Source organism: Crocuta crocuta, unplaced genomic scaffold (assembly GCF_008692635.1).
Source record: "Crocuta crocuta isolate KB4526 unplaced genomic scaffold, BGI_CrCroc_1.0 scaffold248, whole genome shotgun sequence".
Taxonomy (NCBI): Eukaryota; Metazoa; Chordata; class Mammalia; order Carnivora; family Hyaenidae; genus Crocuta; species Crocuta crocuta.
This window is the reverse complement of record NW_027532409.1, coordinates 5,578,602-5,603,540: the sequence shown is the minus strand read 5'-3', so window position 1 is coordinate 5,603,540 and position 24,939 is coordinate 5,578,602. Positions and strand designations below refer to the sequence as shown.

At 37.0% G+C, this 24,939-nt stretch overlaps 1 protein-coding gene across 1 annotated transcript in view; it reads right to left on the bottom strand.

Moving 5' to 3' along the window:
- The window catches only part of RBL1 (RB transcriptional corepressor like 1), a 54,614-nt gene that overhangs the window by 17,609 nt on the left and 12,066 nt on the right, over positions 1-24,939 (bottom strand). Inside the window, exons 5-16 of the mRNA XM_077778858.1 lie at positions 24,820-24,939; positions 24,548-24,708; positions 22,682-22,731; positions 20,969-21,155; positions 19,966-20,132; positions 15,968-16,080; positions 15,673-15,776; positions 10,536-10,673; positions 8,407-8,571; positions 5,193-5,325; positions 3,500-3,766; positions 2,477-2,688 (exon numbers count right to left, since the gene is read on the bottom strand). The exon at positions 24,820-24,939 is cut by the window's right edge and continues 39 nt beyond it. Coding sequence (XP_077634984.1) covers positions 2,477-2,688; positions 3,500-3,766; positions 5,193-5,325; positions 8,407-8,571; positions 10,536-10,673; positions 15,673-15,776; positions 15,968-16,080; positions 19,966-20,132; positions 20,969-21,155; positions 22,682-22,731; positions 24,548-24,708; positions 24,820-24,939 — 1,817 coding nt within the window. The remainder of the gene's footprint in view (positions 1-2,476; positions 2,689-3,499; positions 3,767-5,192; positions 5,326-8,406; positions 8,572-10,535; positions 10,674-15,672; positions 15,777-15,967; positions 16,081-19,965; positions 20,133-20,968; positions 21,156-22,681; positions 22,732-24,547; positions 24,709-24,819) is intronic.

Sequence of the window (24,939 nt, the reverse complement as noted above, 5' to 3'; positions counted from 1 at the left end):
ATATACTACATTAACAGAATAAAGGCAAAAATATGATTATCTCAATTGGTGCCAGAAATGCAATTGATAAAATTCAAAACGCTTTTTTCTTTTTAAAATTTTTTCTAATTTTTAAAAAAATTTAGTTTAGACAGAGAGTGAGAGTGTGAGCTGGGGAGGAGGCAGAGGAGAGAAGGAGAGAAAAACTTAAGGCTTCATGGTCATGGCAGAGCCCGATATGGGTCTCAATTCCATGATCCTGGGATCATGACCCGAGCTGAAATCAAGTGTTGGATGCTCAACTGATTAAGCCACCCAGGTGCCCCCCCAAGCCTCCTTTTCCCATAAAAGCACTCAACAAACTAGGAATATAATAAAACTACCTCAACATAATAAATGCTATATATGAAAAATCCATAGCTAACATCATACTCAAAGTAAAACAAAGAAAAGAAGAAAGCTTTTCCTCTAAGATTAGGAACAATACAAGGATATCCAATTTTAGCACTTTTCAACATGGCACCAAAACTTCTAGCCAGAGCAATTAGGAAAGAAAAAGAAATATAAGGCATCCAAAGTGGAAAAGAAGTAAAATCACCTCTGTTTGCAGTTTACATGGTTCTACGTGTAGAAAACTGGAAAATTCTAAAGAGTCCCTAAAAAATGTGAGAAATAATAAATGAATTCCACAAAGTTGCAGGATACAAAATCATACAAAAATCTCTTTCATTCTTATACTACCAACAATGAATAATCCAAAAATAAAGAAAATGACTCCATTTACGATAATCTGACAAAGAATAAAATACTTAGGAATCAACTTAACCAAGGAGGTAAAAGTATATACTGTAAACTGCAAAATATTGCTGAAAGAAATTAAAGAAAGTGCAAATGACAAAACACTGCATGTTAACTAAAAAACAAAAAGCAAAACAAAAAGCCCAAAACACAAATTAATGGAAAGACACCCCATGTTCATGGACTGGAAGACTTTTTTTTTTAATGTTTGTTTATTTTTGAGAGAGAGAGGGGAGGGAAAGAGACAGAGGGGGACAAGAGGATCCAAAATGGGCTCCATGCTGATAGCAGCAAGCCTGACATGGGGCTCAAACCCATGAACCACAAGATCACGGCCTGAGATGAAGTTGGACACTCAACCAATTGAGCCACCCTGGTGCCCCTGGACTGAAAACTTAATAATGTTAAGATGTTTAATACTACTCAAAACAATCTAAGATTCAATGCAATCCTTATCAAAATCCCCATGATGGGGTATTTGGGTGGCCCAGTTGGTTAAGCGTCCAACTTTTGACCTCACGGTTATGAGATTCAAGCCCTGTGATGGGCTCTATGCTGGGCGAAGAACTTACTTAAAAAAAAATCCCCATGATGTTTTTTGCAGAACTAGAAAAACCCATTCTAAAAAGAAAAAGAAAAATCTGTATTAAAACTCATATGGAATCTCAAGCGACTCTGAATAGCCAAAATAATATTGGAAAAGAAGAACAAAGTTGGAGGTCTCACATTTCCTAATTTCAAAACTTACTACAGGGGCACCTGGGTGGCTTAGTCAGTTAAGTGTTTGATTGTTGACTTTGGCTCAGTCATGATTTTATGGTTCATGAGTTCAAGCCTTGCTTCAGATTCTGTGCTGACAGCATGGAGCCTGCTTGGGATTCTCTCCCTCTCTCAAAATAAATAAACTTAAAAAAATTTTTAAAAAGGAAGGAAATTCTGGGGGCACCTGGGTGGCTCAGTCAGTTGAGCGTCCGACTTCGGCTCAGGTCATGATCTCATAGCAGAATGGTGGTTACTAGGAGCCGGTGGTGGGGAGAGAAATGGTGAATTATTGCAATTGGAATACAGTTTCAGTTTAAGAAGATGAAAAGTTCTGGAGATGGATGGTGGTCAAAGCTCCTTGACAGTATGAATGTACTCATGAAATTTTAAACTTAATGACACTTTTGTACTTAGTGTACACTTAAAAATGGTTAAAATGGTAAATTTTATGTCTCTTACCACATATCCAAATATAAGGCTAAAATTGCTCTGTTACTCAATCTTTCTTGCATTGATTAAATGAGTTTTTATTTTCATTTTTAAATGTTTAAAAACATTTTTATTTTTAAAGTTTATTTATTTTAAGGAGGAGGGGGGAGAGAGAGAAAGGAAGAGAGAAGGGGGGAGAGGAGGAGGAAGAGAAGAAAGGGGCAGAGAGAGAGGGAAGGAGAGAACCTCAAGCTGGCTCCATGCTGTCAGTGCAGAGCCTGATGGGGGACCCAATCTCACTAAGCGTGAGATCATGACCTGAGGTGAAATCAAGGGTCGGATGTTTAACTGACTTAAGCCACCCAGGTGCCACTTAAAATATTTTAAGTAATCTCTAGACCAATACCCAACATGGGGCTCAAACTTACCATGATCAGGAGTTGCTCTACCAACTGAGCCAGGCAGGTGCCCCAAATGAGATCTTTTCATATGTCATAAAATCACATACCTTTCTATAAAACAGTGCTAAAGACCCAGTTCTCTTTGGTTTGCTTATTCCAGCTGGATGTGCCTCTTGTGCTTTAGTCAGATGGTTCTGTTTTGGAGAAGCACCAATTAATGATTGAGCAGTAACTGATACAGGACTCTCGACTTTGGACTCCTGAGTTGTGTTCATGGAAATTGGTATCAGTGTGATCTCTCCAGCATCATTTGCGATACCTAAATATATAAGCAAGAGTTCTGTTTTAGAAATAAGCTGCATGTGTCCCAGATTGTCAATTATCTACCTACCTACCTACCCAAACATAAGAATAGATTAGAAAAGAAGAAGAAAGCCACAAAAATCGTAATTCTAGGTCATAACACTCTTGTTTTCTATTTCCACTCTGAAACAATGTTGTTTTCTGTTTCTGCTCTGAAACAATGTTGTTTTCTTTTGAGCTATTAAGGAGATGTTTGTAATTAAGAAAAAAGATTCTTGCTTAAACACTCATTTGTAAAGCTCAGATAAGAAAATAAGTCTAATGAAAAGGGTGGTAAATTTATGAAAATGTGAAAATTCAAAAACCAGTATAAGTTCAAAACAAAACAAAAGGTGGAACACAGAGGATGTTTAAGGCAGTGAACCTATTCTGTATAACACTATAATGGTGGATGTGTCATTAGACTTTCGTCAAAATCTATAGAATGTACAGTACCAAGGGTGAACTCTAATGTAAATTATGGACTGGGGGGGTCATAGTAATACATCAATGTAAGTTCATCAGTTGTAAGGAATATACCATTCTTTGGTATGTTGATGGTGATGAGGTCTGTGTGTGTGTGGGCAGTGGTATGTGGGAAATCTGTGCCTTCTACTTAATTTTGCTGTGAACCCAAAACTGCTCTAAAAGAATAAATTTTAAAAAATATTATAGGTTCAAAAAAAAAAAACTGGATTAAAAAGGCCATGTGATCCAACCCAGGAAGACATTTCTTAAATGATTAACCAACTCAGAAAAAACATAAAATAAATACATCAATATGTTACCGTGCAATGGGATTGTAACTTTATGTCCCGTTGTCCCTGTGACTATGGCTGTGGCCATAGTTAGAAGACTTTGTCCAGGTGAAATTGACAGATTTTCAGCAGTAATGCTAGAAGAAGGAGCAATTTTCAATTTGGTTCCTTCTGTTACAATCCTGTCCATAAGTATTTCCTTTGGGGGATCTTCCCCAAAAAGTCTTCTCTTAGCACTCCCTGCAGTAGGAGAACTGTAGCGCTCATGGACAGATATTGGAGACAATGGTTGCATATCTAATAGAGAGAAAAATAAATTTAAAATAGTTTGATATATATTCCAAAATAATAAGTCAGGTTCACTCATTCACTCAAAAAATGGATACTGAGTTACTATATGTTAAGCAATAAGGATTCAGCAGTAAATAACATGGCTTCTGTCTTCACAAAATATAGAGTCTAGTAAAAGTAAAGTACAAAAGATGTTACTACATGTGAAAATTATCTTCCTTGTTTCTTGAACCTCTGCCTACTATTAAAGGAGCAAAACACTAAAGGTAAAATAGAAGCTGAGAAGTAGAATGAGGTGACCACTAAATTTAAGCAGTCCAATTAGTCTGTCTCCCAACCGTATATAGTAAGTAACATCTGAGAAGGAAAAATCAGTGATTTGGTTCACAGTTTTATCCCTCCTACACACCCACACTTCAAGCAGTTTAAGGCAGTAGCTTTGGCTTTTTCTTTTAAGTAGGCTCCATGCCCAATATGGAGGCCAACATGGGGCTTGAACTCACAACCCTGAGATTAAGACCTGGACTGAGATCAAGAGTTGGATGCTTAACCTACTGAGCCACCCAGGTGCCCCTATGGCTTCTTGATTTAGTAGATACACAATCATCTTTTATAAGCCCTTGAGAAGATAAAGATGAGTAAAGGTGATATGACTCTGTTCAACTTGTCTTAATCTGAGGGTTGACAGGAGTGTGTTGATCAAAAAGAAAGATTACAGATTATATTTATTTTCAATGCTATCCCTCCATAGGAGTGGTTTTCCCTCTTTACCAAGTGTGTAAAAGTTCTCCCAGTCCCTAAAAACCTTACATCTTTTTCCATAATTCTTCCACACTTTCCCTGACCCATTGTTTTATAGGTATATAATATACTCTTTATTTTTATTTATTCATTTTTTTTAATGTTTGTTTATTTTTGAAAGAGAGACAGAGCATTAGTGGGGGAGAGGCTGAGAGAGAGGAAGACACAGATCCAAAGCAGACTCCAGGCTCTGAGCAGTCAGCAAAGAACCTCACGCATGGCTCGAACTCACAAACTGTGAGATCATAACCTTAGGCAAAGTTAGACACTTGACTAACTGAGCCACCCAGGCACCCCTATTTTTTATTTTAAAAGTTTTTTTTTTAAAGTAATCTCTATATCCAATGTGGGGCTCAAATTCACAACCTCAGATCGAGTCACACATGCCACTCAATGTGGGTGGAAGTTTTAACCCACGACACTGAGTTTAAGAGTTCCATGTTCTACTAACTAAGCCAGTCAGGTGTCCTAGCCCCTTTTTATCTTTTAAATTAAAAAAAAAATTTTCATAAGCCCCTTTTTCAATCTTGATGAAGAAATTAGATTTCATAATAATATATTAGCAAGACTTGAAATTTTGAAAAAATTATCTTTGTTATTTTTTTCATTATTTTACACATGTTGAACCTACCCCTTCGAAGACTCCCACTGTCAGTCCGAACTTCTTTGACCCTTGGATGGATTAGAGGAGACATTGGCATCATAGGAAGGTGCCCCTGTACATTTCCCCCATTTCCTGCTTCGAAGTTATTTGGGAATATAACCTGTAAAAAATAAAAATCTTTTGCTTTACATATATGTAAACCCACTGATGAAAATTTAGGACAGAAACATGAGGAAAAAGTCTTCTTCAACTGTTTTATTTCCCTTCTTTCTTCTTCACAACACAGAACAACTAGCATAAAGTCTCAGTAGTTTGTGTTGTTAGATATATATCTTAATTTTATAATTTGTATCCTTACGTTTATTGACCACTTCTACAAGTAAACTGATGAGGTAGGCACCATCTATTTCCACTTAAGGATGACAAAACAGAGGCTTAAAATATGAAATTTGCCCAAGGGCAACTACTATTGTTCAAGTTTATTTTTTTAATGTTTATTTACTTGGGGGGGGGGAGCAGAGAGAAAGAGGGAAAGAGAGAATCTCAAGCAGGCTCCATACTATCAGCACAGAGCCCAATGTTGGGCTTGAGCTCACAAACTGTGAGATCATGACCTGAGCTGAAATCTAGAGTTGGACACTTAACCAACTGAGCCACCGCAAGCACCCCTAAAGTTTATTTTTTATTTATTTTGAAGGAGAGACAGAGAAAATAGGAGTAGAGGAGGGGCAGAGAGAGGGAAAGAGAGAATCCCAAGCAGAGCCTAACAAGGGACCATGAGATCATGACCTGAGCTAAAACTACAAGTCAGGCACTTAACTAAGTCACACAGGTGCCCCAAGGGCAACTACTATTAAGTAAGAGAGCAAGGGCTTCAACCCAAATCCTTTCTTCAAGTTCATAGCTTTTTTTTCTTCACTTTCCCAGGGGATTTTACAATGGAAGTATTGATAAATACTGAAGATTGCTCAGTTAATTACAGTTTGCTGGAAAAGACCAAAGACTCATGGAAGAGAGATTTCAAGAAATCATTTTCTTTTTACTTCTTCTTGGTCTTGGATAGTCCTTCCAGTAGATTGGAATTACAGAAAAATTCATCAGATTTCATGAAGTATAAGAAGACAGGGCAAAGCAAATAAAGATGAAAACACAGGAGTTACGAAAGAGCAACACAGAGGTAAAGGAGAAAAACCTCAATTTCTCACATGATACTGAAATGTGAAATGTGTGGCTTGGGTGTATGAGACACAAATTTCTAATTTTTTAAATTCTAAATACTACTAATGAAATGTATTTAATTTTTTACATAAACAATTGAAAAATTAAATATGGTAAAATTAATGGCTTCTTAGATATGACTTCAAAAGCACAAGCTATACAGGACATTATCAAAATTTAAAAGTTCATCAAGAAATTAAAAGGCAACCCATGAAATGTAAGGAAGTTTTGCAAATCTTATTAACAGATCAGGGAGTTGTATCTACAATATATAAAGGACTCCAATAATTCAATAATAAAAAGACAACCCAATTAAAAAATGGCAAAGGATTTGATAGATGTTTCTCCAAAGAAGATACGCGAATGACCAATAAGCACATGAAAAGATGTTGAACATCATTAGCCATCAGGGAAATGTAAATAAAAACCATAACGAGATATCACTTTATGTCTACTAATGGCTAGAAAAAAAAGTGTCAGGGAAGAAAAAGAAAAAAAACGTAAGTTATATAGAAGGTGTGAAGAAACTGGAATCTTCACACACTCATGGTAGGAATGTTAAATGGTGCAGTGACTTTGAAAAGAGTGTGACAGTTTCCCCAAACTGGAGGTAAACAGTTACTACATGACCCAGCAATTCCATTCCTAGACATGTACCCAAGAAAAATGAAAACGTATGTCCATACAAAACTTGTGCGTGAATGTTCATAGCAGCATTATTCATAAAAGCCAAAAGGCAGAAACAGCCCAAATGTCTATCAATTGATAAATGGTTGAACAAAATGATATATCCATATGATAAAATATCACTGAGCCATAAAAAGGAATGAAGTGCTAATATATCCTATAACATGGATGAACCTTGAAAACATAATGCTAAGTGAAAGAAGCCAGACACAAAGGACCACATTTTTATATGCTTCCACATATATTAAATGTTCAGAACAGACAAATTAATAAAGGCAGAAGTAGATTACTGGCTGCTTAGAGCTAAGGAGAAGGTGGGTAGGGAAGTGACAGCTAAAGGATACAGTTTCTTGTTAAAGAAATAGATATGTTCCCCAAATTGACTGAGATGATTGTTGCACCTGTCTATAAATGTACCAAACACTAAATTGTACGTTTAAAAAAATTTTTTTATGTTTATTCATTTCCTAAGAGAGGGAGACAGAGTATGAGCAGGGGAGGGTTAGAGAGAGAGGGAGACACAGAATCCGAAGCAGGCTCTAGCACAGAGCCCGAAGTGGGGCTAGATTTCACAAACTAGGAGATCATGACTTGAGCTGAACTCGGATGCTTAACTGACTGAGCCAAGCAAGTGCCCCTGTATGTTTTTTAAAAGATTTTATTTTTAAGTAATATCTATATCCAATGTGGGGCTCGAACTCACAACCTCATGATCAAGAATTGCATGCTCTATCAAATGAACCAGCCAGATGCCCCTAAACTATATACTTTATACAGATGAATTGTATGGTATATGAATTACATCTCAATAAAGCTGTTATTTAAAAACATTTTTTTAATGTTTTTTATTTATTTTTTTGAGACAGAGATAGACAGTGCAAGCAGGGGAGGGTCAGAGAGAGAGGGAGATACAGAATCCAAAGACAGGCTCCAGGCTCTGAGCTAGCTGTCAGCACAGAGCCTGGTGTGGGGCTTGAACCCACGAACTGTGAGATCATGACCTGAGCCAAAGTCGGATGCTTTAACCCACTGAGCCACCCAGGCGCCCCTAAAAAAATTTTTTTTAAACATTTATTCATTTTTTTTAAAATGTTTTATTTATTTCTGAGAGAGACAGCATGAGCAGGGGAGGGTCAGAGAGAGAGGGAGACACAGAATCTGAAGTTGACTCCAGGCTCTGAGCTATTGGCATAGAGCCTAAGGCAGGGTTCAAAGTCACAGACTGAAAGATCATGACCTGAGTTTAGGTGGGATGCTTAACCGACTGAGCACCCAGGCATCCCATAAAGCTGTTATTTTTTAAAAGGACAGGATCATCAGCCTTGCTATGACTCACCTCTTCACAGGTAGGAACTTTGTTTCCTGAAGCCTGGAGAGCCTCCCACAGTGCAGAATCGTGACTCCACGCTAAACTCTCTAAAATCTGTTCTTCGATGCTATTCAGGTGTTTCACCATATCCCTGGAAAGTCCCTCCTCTGAGCGGATCACCACCTCAATAACCTGGTAAAGGGAAAATTGAAAAGGTAATGTAGTCTCAAACAGTCATTTCTAGGCTTGCATGTATGACTAGCTTTGGTCTTATAATAATATAGAACTAATTATATCATTGAACCGTGATTCAATGCCTGATTAATATATTTTATTTTTTTAATGTTTTATTTATTTCTGAGAGAGAGAGAGACAGCATGAGCAGGGGAGGGTCAGAGAAAGGGAGGCAGAATACAAAGCAGCTGAGCTAGCTGTCAGCACGAGCCTGACGTGGGGCTCGAACCCATGAACGGTGAGATCATAACCTGAGTTGGAGTCGGACGCTTAACCGAATGAGCCACCCAGGTGCCCCCTGATTAATATATTTTAATTTAAAAGGACTTTTTAAGATACCCAAGATACTTTCACATACATTTCTGTTTTTCATGTTTTCTTTTATACATGGAGTAATGAGGCAATCATAGGTAGAAACTGGTCAGCCAAGGCCAAAAGTAGAAGTCAGGTCTTGGGTTCGGAGTCCAGTGCTATTTTGAATTTAATTTACTGTCTCTTCTCAGACAATTCTTCCCAATTGCTCAAGAGAATACATGAATAATGTACTTAAAAGGAATTTTGCTTATATTATATAATTCTATTTTAATAATAAATTCCAGAGCAAAGTCTGTAGGTATATACACAAAAATATTAAGTTATTACTATTTATAATTAGGATTATACTGTGTGGTTTTAATATTCACATTTATATGTATTTTCCTGTTTTTCTTCAAGGAGGATATATTATTTATGTGATTAAAGAACAAAGGCATTTAACATGCTGAATGAAAAAAGGATGCTACCGGGGCACTTGGGTGGCTCAGTCGGTTAAGCATATGACTTCAGCTCAGGTCATGATCTCATGGTTTATGGGTTCAGGCCCTGCGTCGGGCTCTGTACTGACAGCTAGCTCAGAGCCTGGAGGCTGTCTTCGGATTCTGTGTCTCCCTCTCTCTCTCTGACCCACCCCTGCTCACGCTGTCTCTCTCTCTCTCTCTCAAAAATAAATAAAAACATTTAAAAACTTTTAAAAAGAATCTTTAAAAAAAAAGAAAAAAAGGATGCTACAAATAAAAATGAATCGCTATCAGACAAGGTCAAAACCAATACTGTCCTTGAATAAAATTACCTGTATTTCCTAACAGAAAATCTGAAAACACACATCAACGAGTATACAGAAACAATTTTCCCTAAGGCACTAAAAAAATATTTAAATCCCACTCAGCAATTCAAACGGATAAGTTTTCTAATGATCGCCATCTTCTATAAATTGAGGCATATTTGAGGTATAAAAATTGAGTTCTTCAAACTAATTGTCTATAAATACTTTGAAAATAGCACACAGGCAAAATATTAACTAAATCTTACCAATAAGTGTAATACAGTAGCGTCAGTCTTAAATTCGGATACTAAGTAACGTTAAATATTATTGTAAGCTGTGACTCCTATGTTGTGTAAGATTAATAAAAATAGTTCTGGCAGGAAACAAAAATAGGTAAGTACGACTGATCCACATTGAATCAGCTCAAATTTAAGGCAGGAGCACAATCTTTTATTTCAGCTTCATTAGCTAAACCATAACCACAAACAATTTTAGACCTTTTCTTTCTCCTGAGAGAAAGAGTTTTTCTTCTTCATTATGCATCTGTTTAATAGGATTATGATCTTCATTTATAAATATGGAAAATTCAAAGCTAACTACTTAATTCTTGGTTACATTTACAAGTCAGTGAAGGAAAAAGGACTACAGTTTGAGATTGGCTGAATTTACCAATATCCTCATCCTTTCCCTTTTGTCTTTGATTCTACCCAAAGGACTACAATGTTTTCAGAATACCTCTGGAAATATTTCTCAGACGTCATTACTGCTTGTATCTTTAACACTAAGACAAACAGAATGTTTATATAAAGTGCACCATATCATAACTTTGTTCTCATCTCACCTTATAAAAATAAAATGGTCGTAAATTTAGAACTTCAATAATCCAGGGGAAAGTACGAGGTGAGCTATAGGCAAAGAGCACAATTTCCAAACAACAGGCCATCAAGGAACGATGAAATATATCCTGCTCTAAAAGAACCTTGGGAAACAGAAAAACAGCATTTTAATATTTCTCAGAAATTTCAGCCTTTGCCATTCTATAAAGAAGACTAAAGAAACAAGATCATATAATCTGTGTAGATATTACACCAGATTATCAAAGGTAATAATGTGAGCTCTCAAACTGGTTTTGTTATAATCTTGCTCAATGGTAGATTTTATATTTAAATGCAGTATATACAACAACAATCTGTTTTGAAATAATAAAACAGTCAATATTCAAGAGGAAGCATTAGGATTGGTTCCATTTGTTAAAAAAAATATTTTTTACATTTATTTATTTATTTTTGAGAGACAGAGCACAAGTGGGGGAGAGGCAGAGAGAGAATGAGACATAGAATCTGAAGCAGGCTCCAGGCTCTGAGCTGTCAGCACAGAGCCCAATGCAGGACTCGAATCCACAAACCGTAAGATCATGACCTGAGCCAAAGTTGGAATGAGCCACCCAGGTGCCCCTCTACCATTTTTTAAAAAATGTCAGTTTTACAACAACTATTTTGTCAATATAAAGATTTGTTAATCAGGAGTGCCTGGGTGGTTCAGTCAGTTAAGTGTCAGACTCTTGGTTTCAGCTCAGGTCATAATCTCGTGGCTTTGTGGGTTTGAGCCCTACAATGGGACAGTGCAGAGCCAGCTTGGAATTCTCTCTCTCTCTCCCTCTCTCTCTGTCCCCCCCCACAAAACTTGTGCTATCTCTGTCTCTCTCAAATAAATAACTCTTTAAAAAAATTTTGTTAATCAAAGCACTAAAATCAAAGGATTATGTCACAGCTAATAGTTAAAAAAGTTCTGAGAAATAATTTACTAAGAAGATAAAAGTCATGTTCACCATTAAATTTTTTTTTGAGTTTAAGATTTAACATAAGTTTTCAGTTTTAAAAACTGTTTGTTACCATCTTCTTTCAAATATCACTCCAAATCAACAAAAAGGTAAGAAACAGAACCCACAAAACTACAGTGGATAAATTATAAGTCAGTTGTGACTACAAATTAGAATACATGAAAACTGAAAGTGGATGGAAGGATGACAATTACTCAGTAGAAAGTAGGATGGTCAAACATAAGGGCCTAAAGAGAGACACTTAGAGCTAATTAATTTGCTCCATACAACCTGGAGAAAACACAGCAACTGAGGGGACAGGCGGAATGAAAAGCAGGGGTTAGGCAGGGGCTGACAGGAATGGATGATTTGAAAGTTTGTTGTAGTTAGAATTAGAACTCCTCAGGTCCCCACCCAACCCCTACTCTAATGAGTCAGATGATAGGCCTCTAGTCTGTCCCAACAGGGATCTGGAGAATATTCTAAGACTGAACTAGGGAGACGCAGAGCTTGAGAAAACCAGACACAGAAGAAACTCTTGTTTTAGGCAAAAGTCTGCAGACTGAATTGTAAGACCAAGTTTCCCTTTCTTGCTCTGCTCTACAACACCAACACTCAGCAAAAGATTAGCAGATTCTTCTCTAAAGAAATCGAAATATTCCAGAAGACCGTTAAAGACACCAAATGTTGAGGGTACCTAATACTACATGATTATATGAGACTGTTGGGTTTATATTCCTACTCTTGCAAACAAGGCTTTGAACCAAACTGTTCAGTTGCCATAAGGGTTTATTAATGTCTCATTTTTAGTGTCTCATTAAATTAGTAAGTGGATATCCAAGGACAATCCAACAATATGAGGAAATCCTCCCACTGGAAGACACAAATTGGAGCCTCATGTTGGGTGGAGACAGTATTTAAAATCTTTAAGGGGCACTTGGGTGGCTCAGTTGGTTAAGTGTCTGACTCTTGATGTTGGTTGGCTCAGGTCATGATCTTAAGGTCATGGGATTGAGCCTTGGGTTGGCTCAATCTCTTGGGATTCTCTCTCTCTCCCTCTCTTCTTAACCTCCCCTGTTCATGCTCTCTCAAAATAAATAAATAAACAAACTTTAAATATACCAAGGTCATGGGATTGAGCCCTGGGTCGGGTTCTGTGCTGAGGCTGCAACCTGCTTGGATTCTTTCTCTCCCTCTGCTCCTCTCCCCAGCTCGCTCACACAAACACACACTCTCTCTCTTTCTAATAATTAATTAATTAAATACTTTAAGCAGTTTTAAAAGAGGGACTTAAGGCTTCCACATTTTATTTTGAACTGTAAAATATCTATACCAGTGGACTGTGAAGATGTGCATACATAATGTAATACTTAGAGTAACCACTAAAACAAATCTATACAAAAAATAACAGTCTTAAAAATGTTCAAGTAGGGGTACCTGCTGGCTCAGTCAGTAGAGCATGAAACTCTTGATCTCAGGGTCATGAATTAAAGCCCCATGTTGGGCATAGAGCTTAATAAACAAACAAACAAACAAACAAATAAAAAATGTTCAGGTAATCAAGAGGATGGTGGGAAAAAGAAAAGAAAACACCAAAGAGAACACATAGAAAGCAAGAAATAAAATGGCAGACATATGCCCTAACATCAATAATTAAATGTAAGTCTGAATTTACTGATTTAAAGAGACTAAGAGAGATTAAAAAATTTCTTATAAAATTCACCTCAAAAATAATGATACATGTTGCTTGAAAATAACAGGATAGAGACAGCCTGGGTGGCTCAGTCAGTTAAATGTTCAAATCTTTACTTCGTTTCAGGTCATGATTTCAGGGTTTGCAAAATCCCTTGGGTTTCCTTCCCTCTCGCGCCCCCACTCAAGCGTACTTGTGTGCGTGTTCTCTCTTTCTCTCTCTCAAAATAAGTTAATAAACTTAAAAAAAAAAAATGATGGAAAAAGACATACTATGCAAACAATCAAAAACAAGAGCGGCTATACATAAAGGAAAGAGACTTTGGAAAAAACAAAAACAACGGCTTCAGAGAGGACATTATCTCATGATAAAAGGATCAATTAGCAAGAAGATATAGCAATCTTCAATGTGAATGTATCAAACAGCAGAACTTCAAAATATATGAATCAAAAATAACCTGATAGAACTGAATGGAGAGGGGTGCCTGGCTGGCTCAGTTGGTAGAGCATGCAACTCTTGATCTTGGGGTTGTGAGTTTGAGCCCCACACTGGGTGGGAAGATTACTTAAAAATAAAATCTGAAAAAAAAAAAGGAAAGAACTGAAAGGAGAAATAGATAAATCTACAATTATATCTGGAGACTTCAATACTGCTCTCAACAAAAAAGCCAGACAGAAATCAGCAAGGACAGAAAAGAAGTCAACACCACAACAACCAATACTATAGAACTGACATTTACAGAACACTCTACCCAACAGTAGCAGAATACACGGAGGGTCATAAAATGAACCTTAACAAATTAAAAAAACAAAAAACAAACTCATACAGAGCGTGAGTAGAATGAGTGTTACTACCAAAGGGCAGCATGAGGGAGACTGTTGTGAGAACAATTCAGTATCTTGATTTTGGTGGTAGTTGCATTAATCTACAAGTGATGCAATGGTGAAGAGGAAGATACATACACTGTTCCAATATTAATTTCCTAGTTTTCATATTATACTATGTAAAATGTAGCCACTGTGGACAACTGACTACATAGGACCTATCTGTACTTTTGTAATTTTCTATGAATCTATAATTATTACTATTTTTTAAAAAGTATTTATTTTTGAGAGAGAAACAGAGCATGAGCAGGAGAGGGACAGAGAGAGAGAGAGAAACACAGAATCTGAAGCAGGCTCCAGGCTCTGAGCTGTTGGCACAGAGCCTGATGTGGGGCTCGTACTCACAAACTGTCAGATCATGACCTGAGCTGAAGTCAGACATTCAACCGACTAAGCCACCTAGGTGCCCCTATAATTATTTCAAAATAAAAAGTTGAAAATTTACTTCTTTCCCAGGAAGCTATGGAAGCATATGCTCTATCAAATATTAGGATAAATCACAAAAGAGAAAGGCACAGAATCCAGGGAAAAGGGGGACCAATAAAGGAGAGAGATGAACATTTCCAGAATGAAAACTAAAAGAAATTTTATTACATTAGTTATGCTGCACTCTAGACATCAACCTGTTCCTACTGGAACTGAAAGTCAGAGGAGTCTTAAGAGTGACAAGAAAGAGGAAGAAGAAACTGAAAGATCATATTAGCAGCTTCGAGATTTTATAAACAGTATGTACGTATGTGTGTATATATGTACATATTTACTTATTTATAGTAAGCTCTATGCCCAACATGGGGCTTAACTTCACCACCCCAAAATCAAGAGTCACATACTCTGCCAACTAAGCCACTCACATACCCCAACAACTTTGACTTTTTAGAAAAATTCCTTTAAATAGCTATTGGAGAGAGTGGTCAGAGTTATCAAACAATCAAAGAACACAAAGCAATTGTTTAGCAAGGCACTCACAGTTTATTCCTCACAAATTCCTGGGAGGTATGGGCAAACATCTTTTTAATTTTTTTAAATATTTTTTATATTTATTTTTGAGAGAGAGACAGAGAGACAGAGAGAGAGAGAGACAGAGGGAGAGAGTGAGTGAATGAGGGGCAGAGAGAGAGAGGGAGACACAGAATACAAAGCAGGCTCCAGGGTCTGAGCTAGCTGTCAGCACAGAGCCTGATGTGGGGCTTGAATTCATGAGCTGTGAGATCATGACCTGAGTCAAAGTCAGACGCTTAACCAACTGAGCCATCGAGGCACCCCTGGGCAAATATCTTAATAATCAGTTGGGTTAATAGTTGAGGTGGGGGTAGCCTCTTATTAGCTAGCTGGGAATGAAAGGACCTAAAGGGAAAGGATACTAATGGTGTACTAGAGATGAATTTCATGTATTTTACATTTCTACCTAGAGGTAGCCAGGTCTAGATGTGCAAAACACAACTAAGGCCAACTAGCAAGTCATACTGGCTACGTTTGCTATTAACTCCTGATGCCCACAACACCCTTAGAGCCTCTCAACATACTGTTTTCAGGCTTAGGATTTTTGAAACTTGCCAGTGGCTGGGAGAATGGATTTACTTACTGACATGTCCATTCCATGAAGTCTTCGTGTTTCCTGAACCATTACAGTCTCTAATATTTTATAATACAAAATTTCTGCAAGTTTTAGTCTGTTTACAGCAAAGTCTAGGGAGAGGAATAAAAGGGAAAATATTTGTTATTGAAATGTAACTGTCAAGGACTGAAGGACAAAACATATATAAACTTAAATCTTATACATTAAAAATAGCAAGGAAGGAAAAAAATGTAATTTCTTCTTTTTTAGAGCCAATCCATCTACTTTCAATGCTGTGTCAACTTTAGTTTTGTCTTCTTACCTATGTGTGATCCAGGCTGTTCATCTGTTGATTGAGTATAGTGTTGGCAGAAAGTCTCTCCTATTCCTTTCACTATTTTCATAATGTTTTCCATAGGATTACGCACACAAGACCTATAAAATATAAGAGGAATCTAATTACCAGGGAAAAACCCCAGACTACCAACACTTCTTCCTTCAAGAATTAATTTGGTTTTTAGTGACCATAGTTTTAGCCTCAACTGTAAACCTAGACATGTAAACAGCATGTTTCAAATAAATCTACAGCTTTTAAACAAAATCAATTGGCATATTGATTGGGAATTTCAACATTAGCAGCGTCAATATTATCTCTTTTGTGCTTCTATAGATATGACATTCTAGAAAAGGCAAAATTACAGGGATAAAAAATATATCAGTCTTTGCCAGTGGGTGGGGAGATGCCAAACGGGTTGACTAAAAGGGGCATAAACTTTGGGGGCTAATGGAATTGTTCTATATCATAACTGTGACGGTGGTGATTATATAACTAGACATTTGTCAAATCTTATACAACTATACAGTTAAAAGGATGACTCCTATTGCATATAAATTAAACTCCAATAAACGTGATTTAGGAAAAAGAGACTATAGTCATATTCATATATACATATAAAATAGACACAGTTGACCCTTGAACAAGATGGGTTTGAAGTGTGCAGGTCCACCTATAAGTGGATTTTGTTCAATACAGTGCAGTATTATAAATGTATTTTCTCTTTATGATTTTTTTGTAAGCTTTTTAAATGTTTATATTTGAAAGACAGAGAGAGACAGAGAGAGAGAGGAGGAGGGAGGGAGGGGTCAAGAGGCAGGGAGGGGCCAAGAGGGAGGGAGGAGCAGAGAGGAAGGAGGACAGAAGATCCAAAGCGGGCCCTCTGTGGAGAGCAGAGAGCCCAATGTGGGGCTCAAACCCACAAACCACAAGATCATGACCTGAGCTAAAGTCAGATGCCTAACTGACTGAGCCACCTCGGCATTCCTCTTTTATGATTTTCTTAAGAACGCTTTCTTTTCTCTAGCTTAATTTATTCTAAAAATACAGTATACAATACATAGAGCATACAAAACATGTGTTTATCAAATGTTTATGTTACTGGTAAAGCTTCTTCTAGTCAACAGTAGGCTGTTACTAGTTAGGTTTTGGGGAATCATTAGTTATATATCTCAGTCAGTAGAGCATGTGACTTGATCTTGGAGTCATGAGTTTGAGGCCAATGTTGGGTGGAGAGATTACTTAAAAAAAAAAGTTATATACATATTTTTTGATTGTGTGGAGAGTTGGTGACTCTAACTCCCATGCTGGTCAAGGGTCAACTATATACATTTATAGTACTGGAATAATAAACTGTATGCAATTCTTATCAAAGCCTAAAGAATAAATAGAAAAATACAGCATTAAAAAGGCACTTAGCAAGAAACAACCCTGTAACCCAGATATTGTTACCTTCCTGTCATTCAAACACAATCTTAATTCAGAAATGACAAACAAGGGCACCTGGGTGGCTCAATTAGTTAAGCGTCTGACTTTGGTTCAGGTCATGATCTCATGGTTTGTGAGTTCAAGCCCCACCCCACTTCAGGTCTTCTGTCTCCCTCTCTATTTGCCCCTCCTCTGCTTGTGCTCTCTCTCTCAAAAATAAATAAACATAAATAAAAAAAAAAGAAATGAAAAACAAATCCAGACTGTGAGAAAGAACATGATCTGCTTGAAACAAGGTAATGAGTGTAGTGTTCAGGTCTCCCAACTCATTGTCCAAACAGACTGGTATCATGTGTAGAGAGGTAAGCAATTCATGTGGAAAAATACTCTGTTTTTATCAAGTTCTAATGCAAGCTGTGCCTCTTGAGTTATGCTTTCTTCCAATTATGTTGTCTTTATTTTTTTAAACTATTTTTTAAAGTTTATTTACTTACTTATGGGGAGGGGTGCAGAGAGAGAGGGAGAGAGAATTCCAAGCAGGCTCCAAACTGTCAGTGAGGAGCCCAATGCAGGGCTTGAACCCATGAACTGTGAGATCATAAACTGAGCCAAAATCAAGAGTTGGACAATTAACCAACTGAGCCACCCAGGTGCCCCTCATGTTTAGGTTTTTAATCCATTCTGAACTTTGGGATATAGTGTAAGAGTCCACCTTCATTATTTTGCATGTAGACATCAAATTTTCCCAGCAGCATTTGGTGAAGAGACTATCCTTTCCCTATGGTGTAGTCTTGGGACCCTTGTCAAGGATCATTTAACCAAATACATGAAGATTTATTTTAGCATTCTCTAGTCTGTTCCATTGGTCTACATGCCTGTCTTAATGCCAATCCCATCCTCTTTTTACTACGGTAGCTTTGCAATACATTTTGAAGTCAGGAAGTGTGAGGCTTCCAGCTTTGTTGTTCTTGCTTTATCCTTTCAAAGGCATTTTGAAATTCTACATGAATTATAGGAATTTTTTTCTATTTCGGTAAACAATGACACAGGCATTTTGATATAGACTGCACTGAATCTATAGATTGCTTTGGGTAATAAGGACATTTTAACAATATTAAATCTTCCCATCCATGAACATGGAATGTCTTCCCATTTATTTGTTTCTAGGTCTTTTGTGTTTTGTATAGTATGTTTTCTTGCTTCCCTCCTTCTTTTGTTGCTATAAAATGTTTGCATCGTTGCCTTGACACTTCTTTTCAAGTTGTTCATGCTTAAATGAACAGTTCAGCCCAGATCTATTTTGTTCAAGTGCTATGAGGATCAAAGATCTTCATGACAGTACTCCTACTTTATCAGCAATCTGCATATCTTTTGAGCTGTGTCTGAGCTTAGGATTGTTCTGTCTACTTTTCCATAAACTGAAGGTTTGGGGAGTAGAAGAGAGCTCAGCTGGTATTATGTTCAGCTTTTGTTAGAAGACAAGGGCTTTGCTTATTACTCTTCAGAGATTTAGTTAAATGTCCCCATTCCAGGGTTCACTACATCTAGTCAAGAATATCTTCTAATTCTATTAGGATTAAGATCTCCCCAAATCAGTATGGAACCTTGGAAAATGACAAGCTCTAGGAGTTTTTCCTATTTCTGCTGCAATCCTGGTGGTGGAATATAGGGGCTTTCACCTGGGAAGGTACCTATGACTTTTTATTCATTTTCCTGCTCACCCCATTTGTTTCTCTCTACATCTGGGGTATTAACAAACATTCTCAAGATCTATCAACATATCCTTTCTTTCCCTAGTAATGCTTCTTGGAGATGGGCACATGAGAATCATCCATTTCCTTACCATCATTTTGTTTTTGTTTTTTTTTTTTTAAATGTTTATTTCTAGGAGACAGAGAGAGAGACAGCATGAGCAGGGGAGGGTCAGAGAGAGAGGGAGTCACAGACTGAAACAGGCTCCAGGCTCTGAGCTGGCAGTCAGCACAGAGCCCGACGCAGGGCTCGAACCCACGAACCGTGAGATCATGACCTAAGCGAAAGTCGGACGCTTAACCAACTAAGCCACCCAGGCACCCCTCCTTACCATCATTTTGGAAATTCATAGCATGTCATATCCCTCACCTCATTTGGTTGTTGCTGATAAGTAATTTGCTCATTTTTACTATTCTCTTATTTCACTAAGTATTAGGAAAGAAAGTTCTCTGATCTGGCTTCTATTTTACCATCTCCACTAGGAAACATGCCTCTTTATCTTAAACAATTGCATTAAAATTCCATTTACGGCTGCACCATCAAAATATAATCAGTTTCCCACTTGATGAACATTTAGATTGAACCCATTTAAAGTCAATGTAAGAAGAAAAACAAATGCATAACTTAGGGGTAGATGCAAGAGTGGAATGTCAGGGCTCAATAACCTTAAGATGTGTTTATTTAAACTTTAAGGTCTATAATATTATGAAACAGTATCTCTATAAATTTAGTAAGTACTTCCATCTGATTTTAGGTCAACATACTTTGTGATTAAAATTTACTTAGAAAAATAATATTATACTTACTCAAAAATATTTGTAAGTTGTTCACTTGGTGCATTTTTCAGTCCAGCCACAATACTCTGTAACCGACTCACACTTTGAGTGGCTGAAGCAACAGGAGTAATGACTGCTTCTTTTTCTTGTAAATACCGCCGTCCTGTCAGTGGGGTAGAAGGTGCAAATGATGTTTTCTGTCAAAAAAGAAAAATCTGTGAGATTAAAATGTTACCTTGCCCTCATTATGTGTTTAATTCAGTACATGTATCACCTCCTCTATTCATATTTAGTAGAACTTTTTTCTTCCCTCCTCTGGTTACCCACCAAATTTTTAGTAACATCACACTAATAACACCCTTACATTAAAAAAACACTTTTTCAAAGTACGTACTACCTATAATCTCATTTAATCCTAATAATTATTTGAAATATACACATTTTTACTTTACATATGAAACAGGCACAAAGAACTTAAAAAACTTGTTTAAACTGACAAAGTTAATGGAAGAGCTTGGTCTGAAACTTACATTTTTTACCTTCTAGACCAGTGAATTTTCCATTAGACCTCATCGCCCAACCATTTTTATATATAAATTTATATATAAATTTTTATATATNGAAATCTATGGCTAACATTCAGGGAAAGCACATAGCTTGTCATGGGCAGTTGGAAACTAAATTTTAGTATATGTGCTGCCGAAGGGAGTACAGTTGGAAACTAAATTTTAAAGCAACAGAACAGTGGCTAAAGTGATGCAAAAGAAAAAGAAAGTATAAATCCTTCTTTATGTCAAAAGCTTACTGAAAAGCCCAGGCATTCTGGGAAAATACATCAAAAATCTGAAAAGCATCAAGAAATGAGGTAATACTAAATGCCACTTTTAAAAATTACCTTTTAAGGCTTTCATGGGAAATACAAATTAGTAGAAGAAACTCAAAATTTAACTTGAAAGATTCTTCTGTTGTTAGTAGAATCACACACAGAGAGAAAAGGATCATTCAAAACTGAAGCCAGGCTAAGTTATATTACTTTTTCAAAGTGTTGTTGAAGATTACAGTCCACATTAGCCTGTGCTGTCAGTTTCCCTAATGGGGCATCACCAGTGAACTTTCGAGGAGTTCCAATTTCCTCTTCTGCATCTGCTCCCAAAAAGATCCTCTCATCAAAATCACCAACAGTTAAAACATATTCTTCATACTCCTTGTTCACTGCTTTGCTGGAAAGAGAATTATTTTATTTACTTTTAAAGATATTTTTTAATATTTAAAAAATTTTTTAATGTTTTTATTTATTTCTGAAAGAGAAAGAGAGAGAGAGAGAGACAGAGAGAGACAGAGAGAGAGAGACAGAGACAGCATGAGCAGGGGCGGGTCAGAGAGGGAGGGAGTCACAGNGAGAGAGAGAGAGAGAGAGAGAGAGAGAGAGAGAATTATGACCTGAGCTGAGATCAAGAGTCAGATGCTTAACCCACTGACCACCCAGGTTCCCCTTTAGAGTCACCCAGGTGCCCCTTTAAAGATTTTATTTAAAAAATTATTTTTAATATCTGAAAGACAGAGAAAGAGACAGAGCGTAAGTGGAAGGAGGGGCAGAGAGAGAGAAGTGGACACAGAATCTGAAGCAGGCTCCAGGCTCTGAGCTGTCAGTACAGAGCCCAATGCGGGGCTCAAACCCACAAACTGTGAGATCATGACCTGAGCTGAAGTCGGACACTTAACTGATGGAGCCACCCAGGCTCAGGCGCCCCATAAAGATTTATTTTAATATTCATTCATTTTTGAGACAGAGAGTGCAAGCAAGGGAGGCAGAGAGAGAGGGGGACAGAGGATCCAAAGAAGGCTCTGCGGAGAGCAGTGAGCCTAGGGCTCGAACTTATGAACTGTGATATCATGACCTGAGCCAAAGTCAGACACTCAATCGACTGAGCCACCCAAGTGCCCCTTTAAAGATTTTATTTTTTTTAAGTAATCTCTACACTCAACATAGGGGTCTAATTGACGAGCCTGAGATCAAGAGTCATGTGCTTTTCTGACTGAGCCAGCCAGGCACCCCAAGAATTATTTTAAGCAGCTAGAATAAAACTTAAGTTACACACAGATTTATCTTTTTTTTTTTTTAAATAGTTATGTATTTAAGTAATCTCTATAACCAATGTGGGGCTTAAACTCATGATCCAGAGATCAACAGTGGCATGCTCTACCACTGAAATAGCTAGGCATCTCCACAATGGATTTATCTTCACTTCAAGATAGATTTAGACTCCAAGGCCTAGAAAAGCTGATGACTTTCCAATTTTTAACTCTGCCCATCTAACAATATTGAAGCTTCCTATTTGATTATGGACATGCTTCACATTCACATATACAACAATAATAAATTACTCTGAAAGATGAGCAAAAAGAGAGTATAAACTTAATCTTGAAGACTAGCTGAACCTAATTAAGATTTGATCATTAGGGGAACAATAGTTGCTTTGAATAGAAGCACATTCTGAATCTGCCAGAAGTCATTGGATCTGATTATCAGTTTCTCTGGAAGGAGCTCTTTTAAGTGGCAAAGGTTTCTTAAAATAAGTGTACTTAAAGACAAGACTTAGTTAACAACCCCCAGCTAATACCACTAATGCAGAAGGAACTTGGGTTTGGGGGAGTTAACTTGATATAATGTTCTACTTAATAAGTTGCAATAAATAATTACTGACAGCCTATAATATGGCAGGTACCATTAGCATTAAATAGTTACCTATTATCAGTAAAACTGGAAAGGTCCAAGAGGCATTCTCCTTTCAAAATCTGGGAAGAAAAAGTCATTTTGTGACATGGAATTAAGTATAATAACATACAAAAACATGACATTTATCTGAATTTTCATGTTGGTAGTTGTTATAAATAATATACATACAAAACAGAATTACTGAATATTTCTTTCAAACCAGTAAAACCTATTTAGTGTGCAAATAAAAGTTTAAAGTCCATTTTTGAAAATAATTTGAAGTTGGTCTATGGCAGTGGTTTCTAAATTCTAGTGACACAACAATCACTTAGAGGAACTTCTAAAAAATGAAGACTGATCGACCCCAAGGCCTGAGCTGAGGCAGCATTTTATATAAATTCCCCAAGTGATTCTGACAAAAGCTGTCCAATTTTAAACACTGGTCTATGGAGAAGGGAAATTAACATTTGTTGAATGATTATATGTATCACGCAAAAAAAAAAAAAAAAGATTCAAAGGGAATATAGGTACTGTTGCTGGTGAGAGAAGAAAAGAACACTGTTTATAATATTTTCTATGTACCCCATGCCATGCTTACATTACTACACATCAGGGTTGCAAACTCAAATGGCTTCAGGGGTCAAAGCTCAACATACAAAATGAAGGGGGCAGAAAGCATGCTTTCCATCTTAAAAGAGGTGGCCATCAGTTAGCTTGACCATAGTTCCCATGTAGAAATTCAGGTAGAAATTCCAATCCTGTGCCATAGCTTCTGATTTTTTAAAGAGATTTTCACATAAAAAGTACTTCTATGTAAATTTAAATTGAATGAAATTAAAATAACACCCTACATAGGCCAAACAAAACATCTGTGGCTCATGAGCAGGAGGACAATTGTCCAAATCAGGATACTTTGGGAGTGAAATGAAGTGCTATAATAATTATGGCAAGACAACAACCCAAAACCAGATAATCCAGGCAAACCAAAATGTACCATCATTATACCTAGAGCCACTAGTATGCTGCTTCTGCAGAGCAAAGTTGAGCTCCTGTCAAAGTTTACTTTGCTGAAAATGTTTAACATACAGCTAAGGAGCCACGATTCATTTTCTCTGTCTTCATTCTCTCTCTCTCTCACACACACACTGGAAGAAAGATAACACTAAATACAAAAGTTTGTGTAAAAGAAGAGTTATCCATTTAGGGAAGACTTTATGCTTAAAAAAAATCTCATAATATTTACAAAGAGGGGTATTGAAGTGATGTCCTAATCTAAACCCCTATGTCCCCTTTTTTTCACCAAAGAGAAAACTCAAGGACTAGCTAGATTAAATGGCTCAATGTTGGGGAAGTAAGAAATTGAGACCAAGAGGAATAAGCCATTTCATGAACAGAAATACCTAAGTAAATTACCTAGAGGAAAACCCAGAATACATGCAGACAGCCTGTAAGCAGCTACAAAACTATAAGGGATTTCCTGCTCTATTTATATGAAATTAAAGCTATAGTTGTTATTCATCATTCCACCTTTAGTAAATACTCAGGAGTCATTCAAACCGTGGCAGTAAATAAGTTTACTCTAACCTCCTACTTTTTACGTTTTGTTCTTCATAATTCTTTTATCAGAAGCTCTTATAGCTGCCTTGGCCGGTGCATTTACTTTACAGTACATACAGCTGGTTGGTCACGATCTTTAACAGCTCAGTTTGCACACCACAAAAAGATCATAGGGCAATTCTGTACCACAGCATTGTATATCACAGCAGAGACTGAAATCTGGAAATCTTGACCTTGAGTCCTATTACACTGAGAACTTGCTTAATACCTTGTTTTTTCCTTTGAGGCTCCTGCTGCTGACCCTTAAAAATCTTAGCCATTCACTTAGAAGTACAGTACCTTTCTGTCAAAGAGTTTTGAAATATAGGGCTTAAAGTAGTGCTCCTTTATTCCTTTTGCTTCTACTAGAAGTCCATCATGCAGTTCACACAGTACAGCAATGATGCAGGGAGGCTCTTCAGAAGCCCTAAAGTCAGCAGTATGGAAATCAGAGGGTAAACCTAGTTTGATAGGGTATGAAGAGCAAAAGAGGGGGAAGAAGAATATGGTCAGCTTTCAAAATTTTTTCTAAAAATTGATGACGAATTTTCAAAAATAAATAAGGTTATTACCTTTAAATGATGGATTTAACAAATCTCGTCTATTTGGGCATATAATGGCATTGGCAAAAATCAGATCCAAGCAGCACAGAAGTAAATGGTAAGAGTTTACTAAATCATCTCCAATCATAC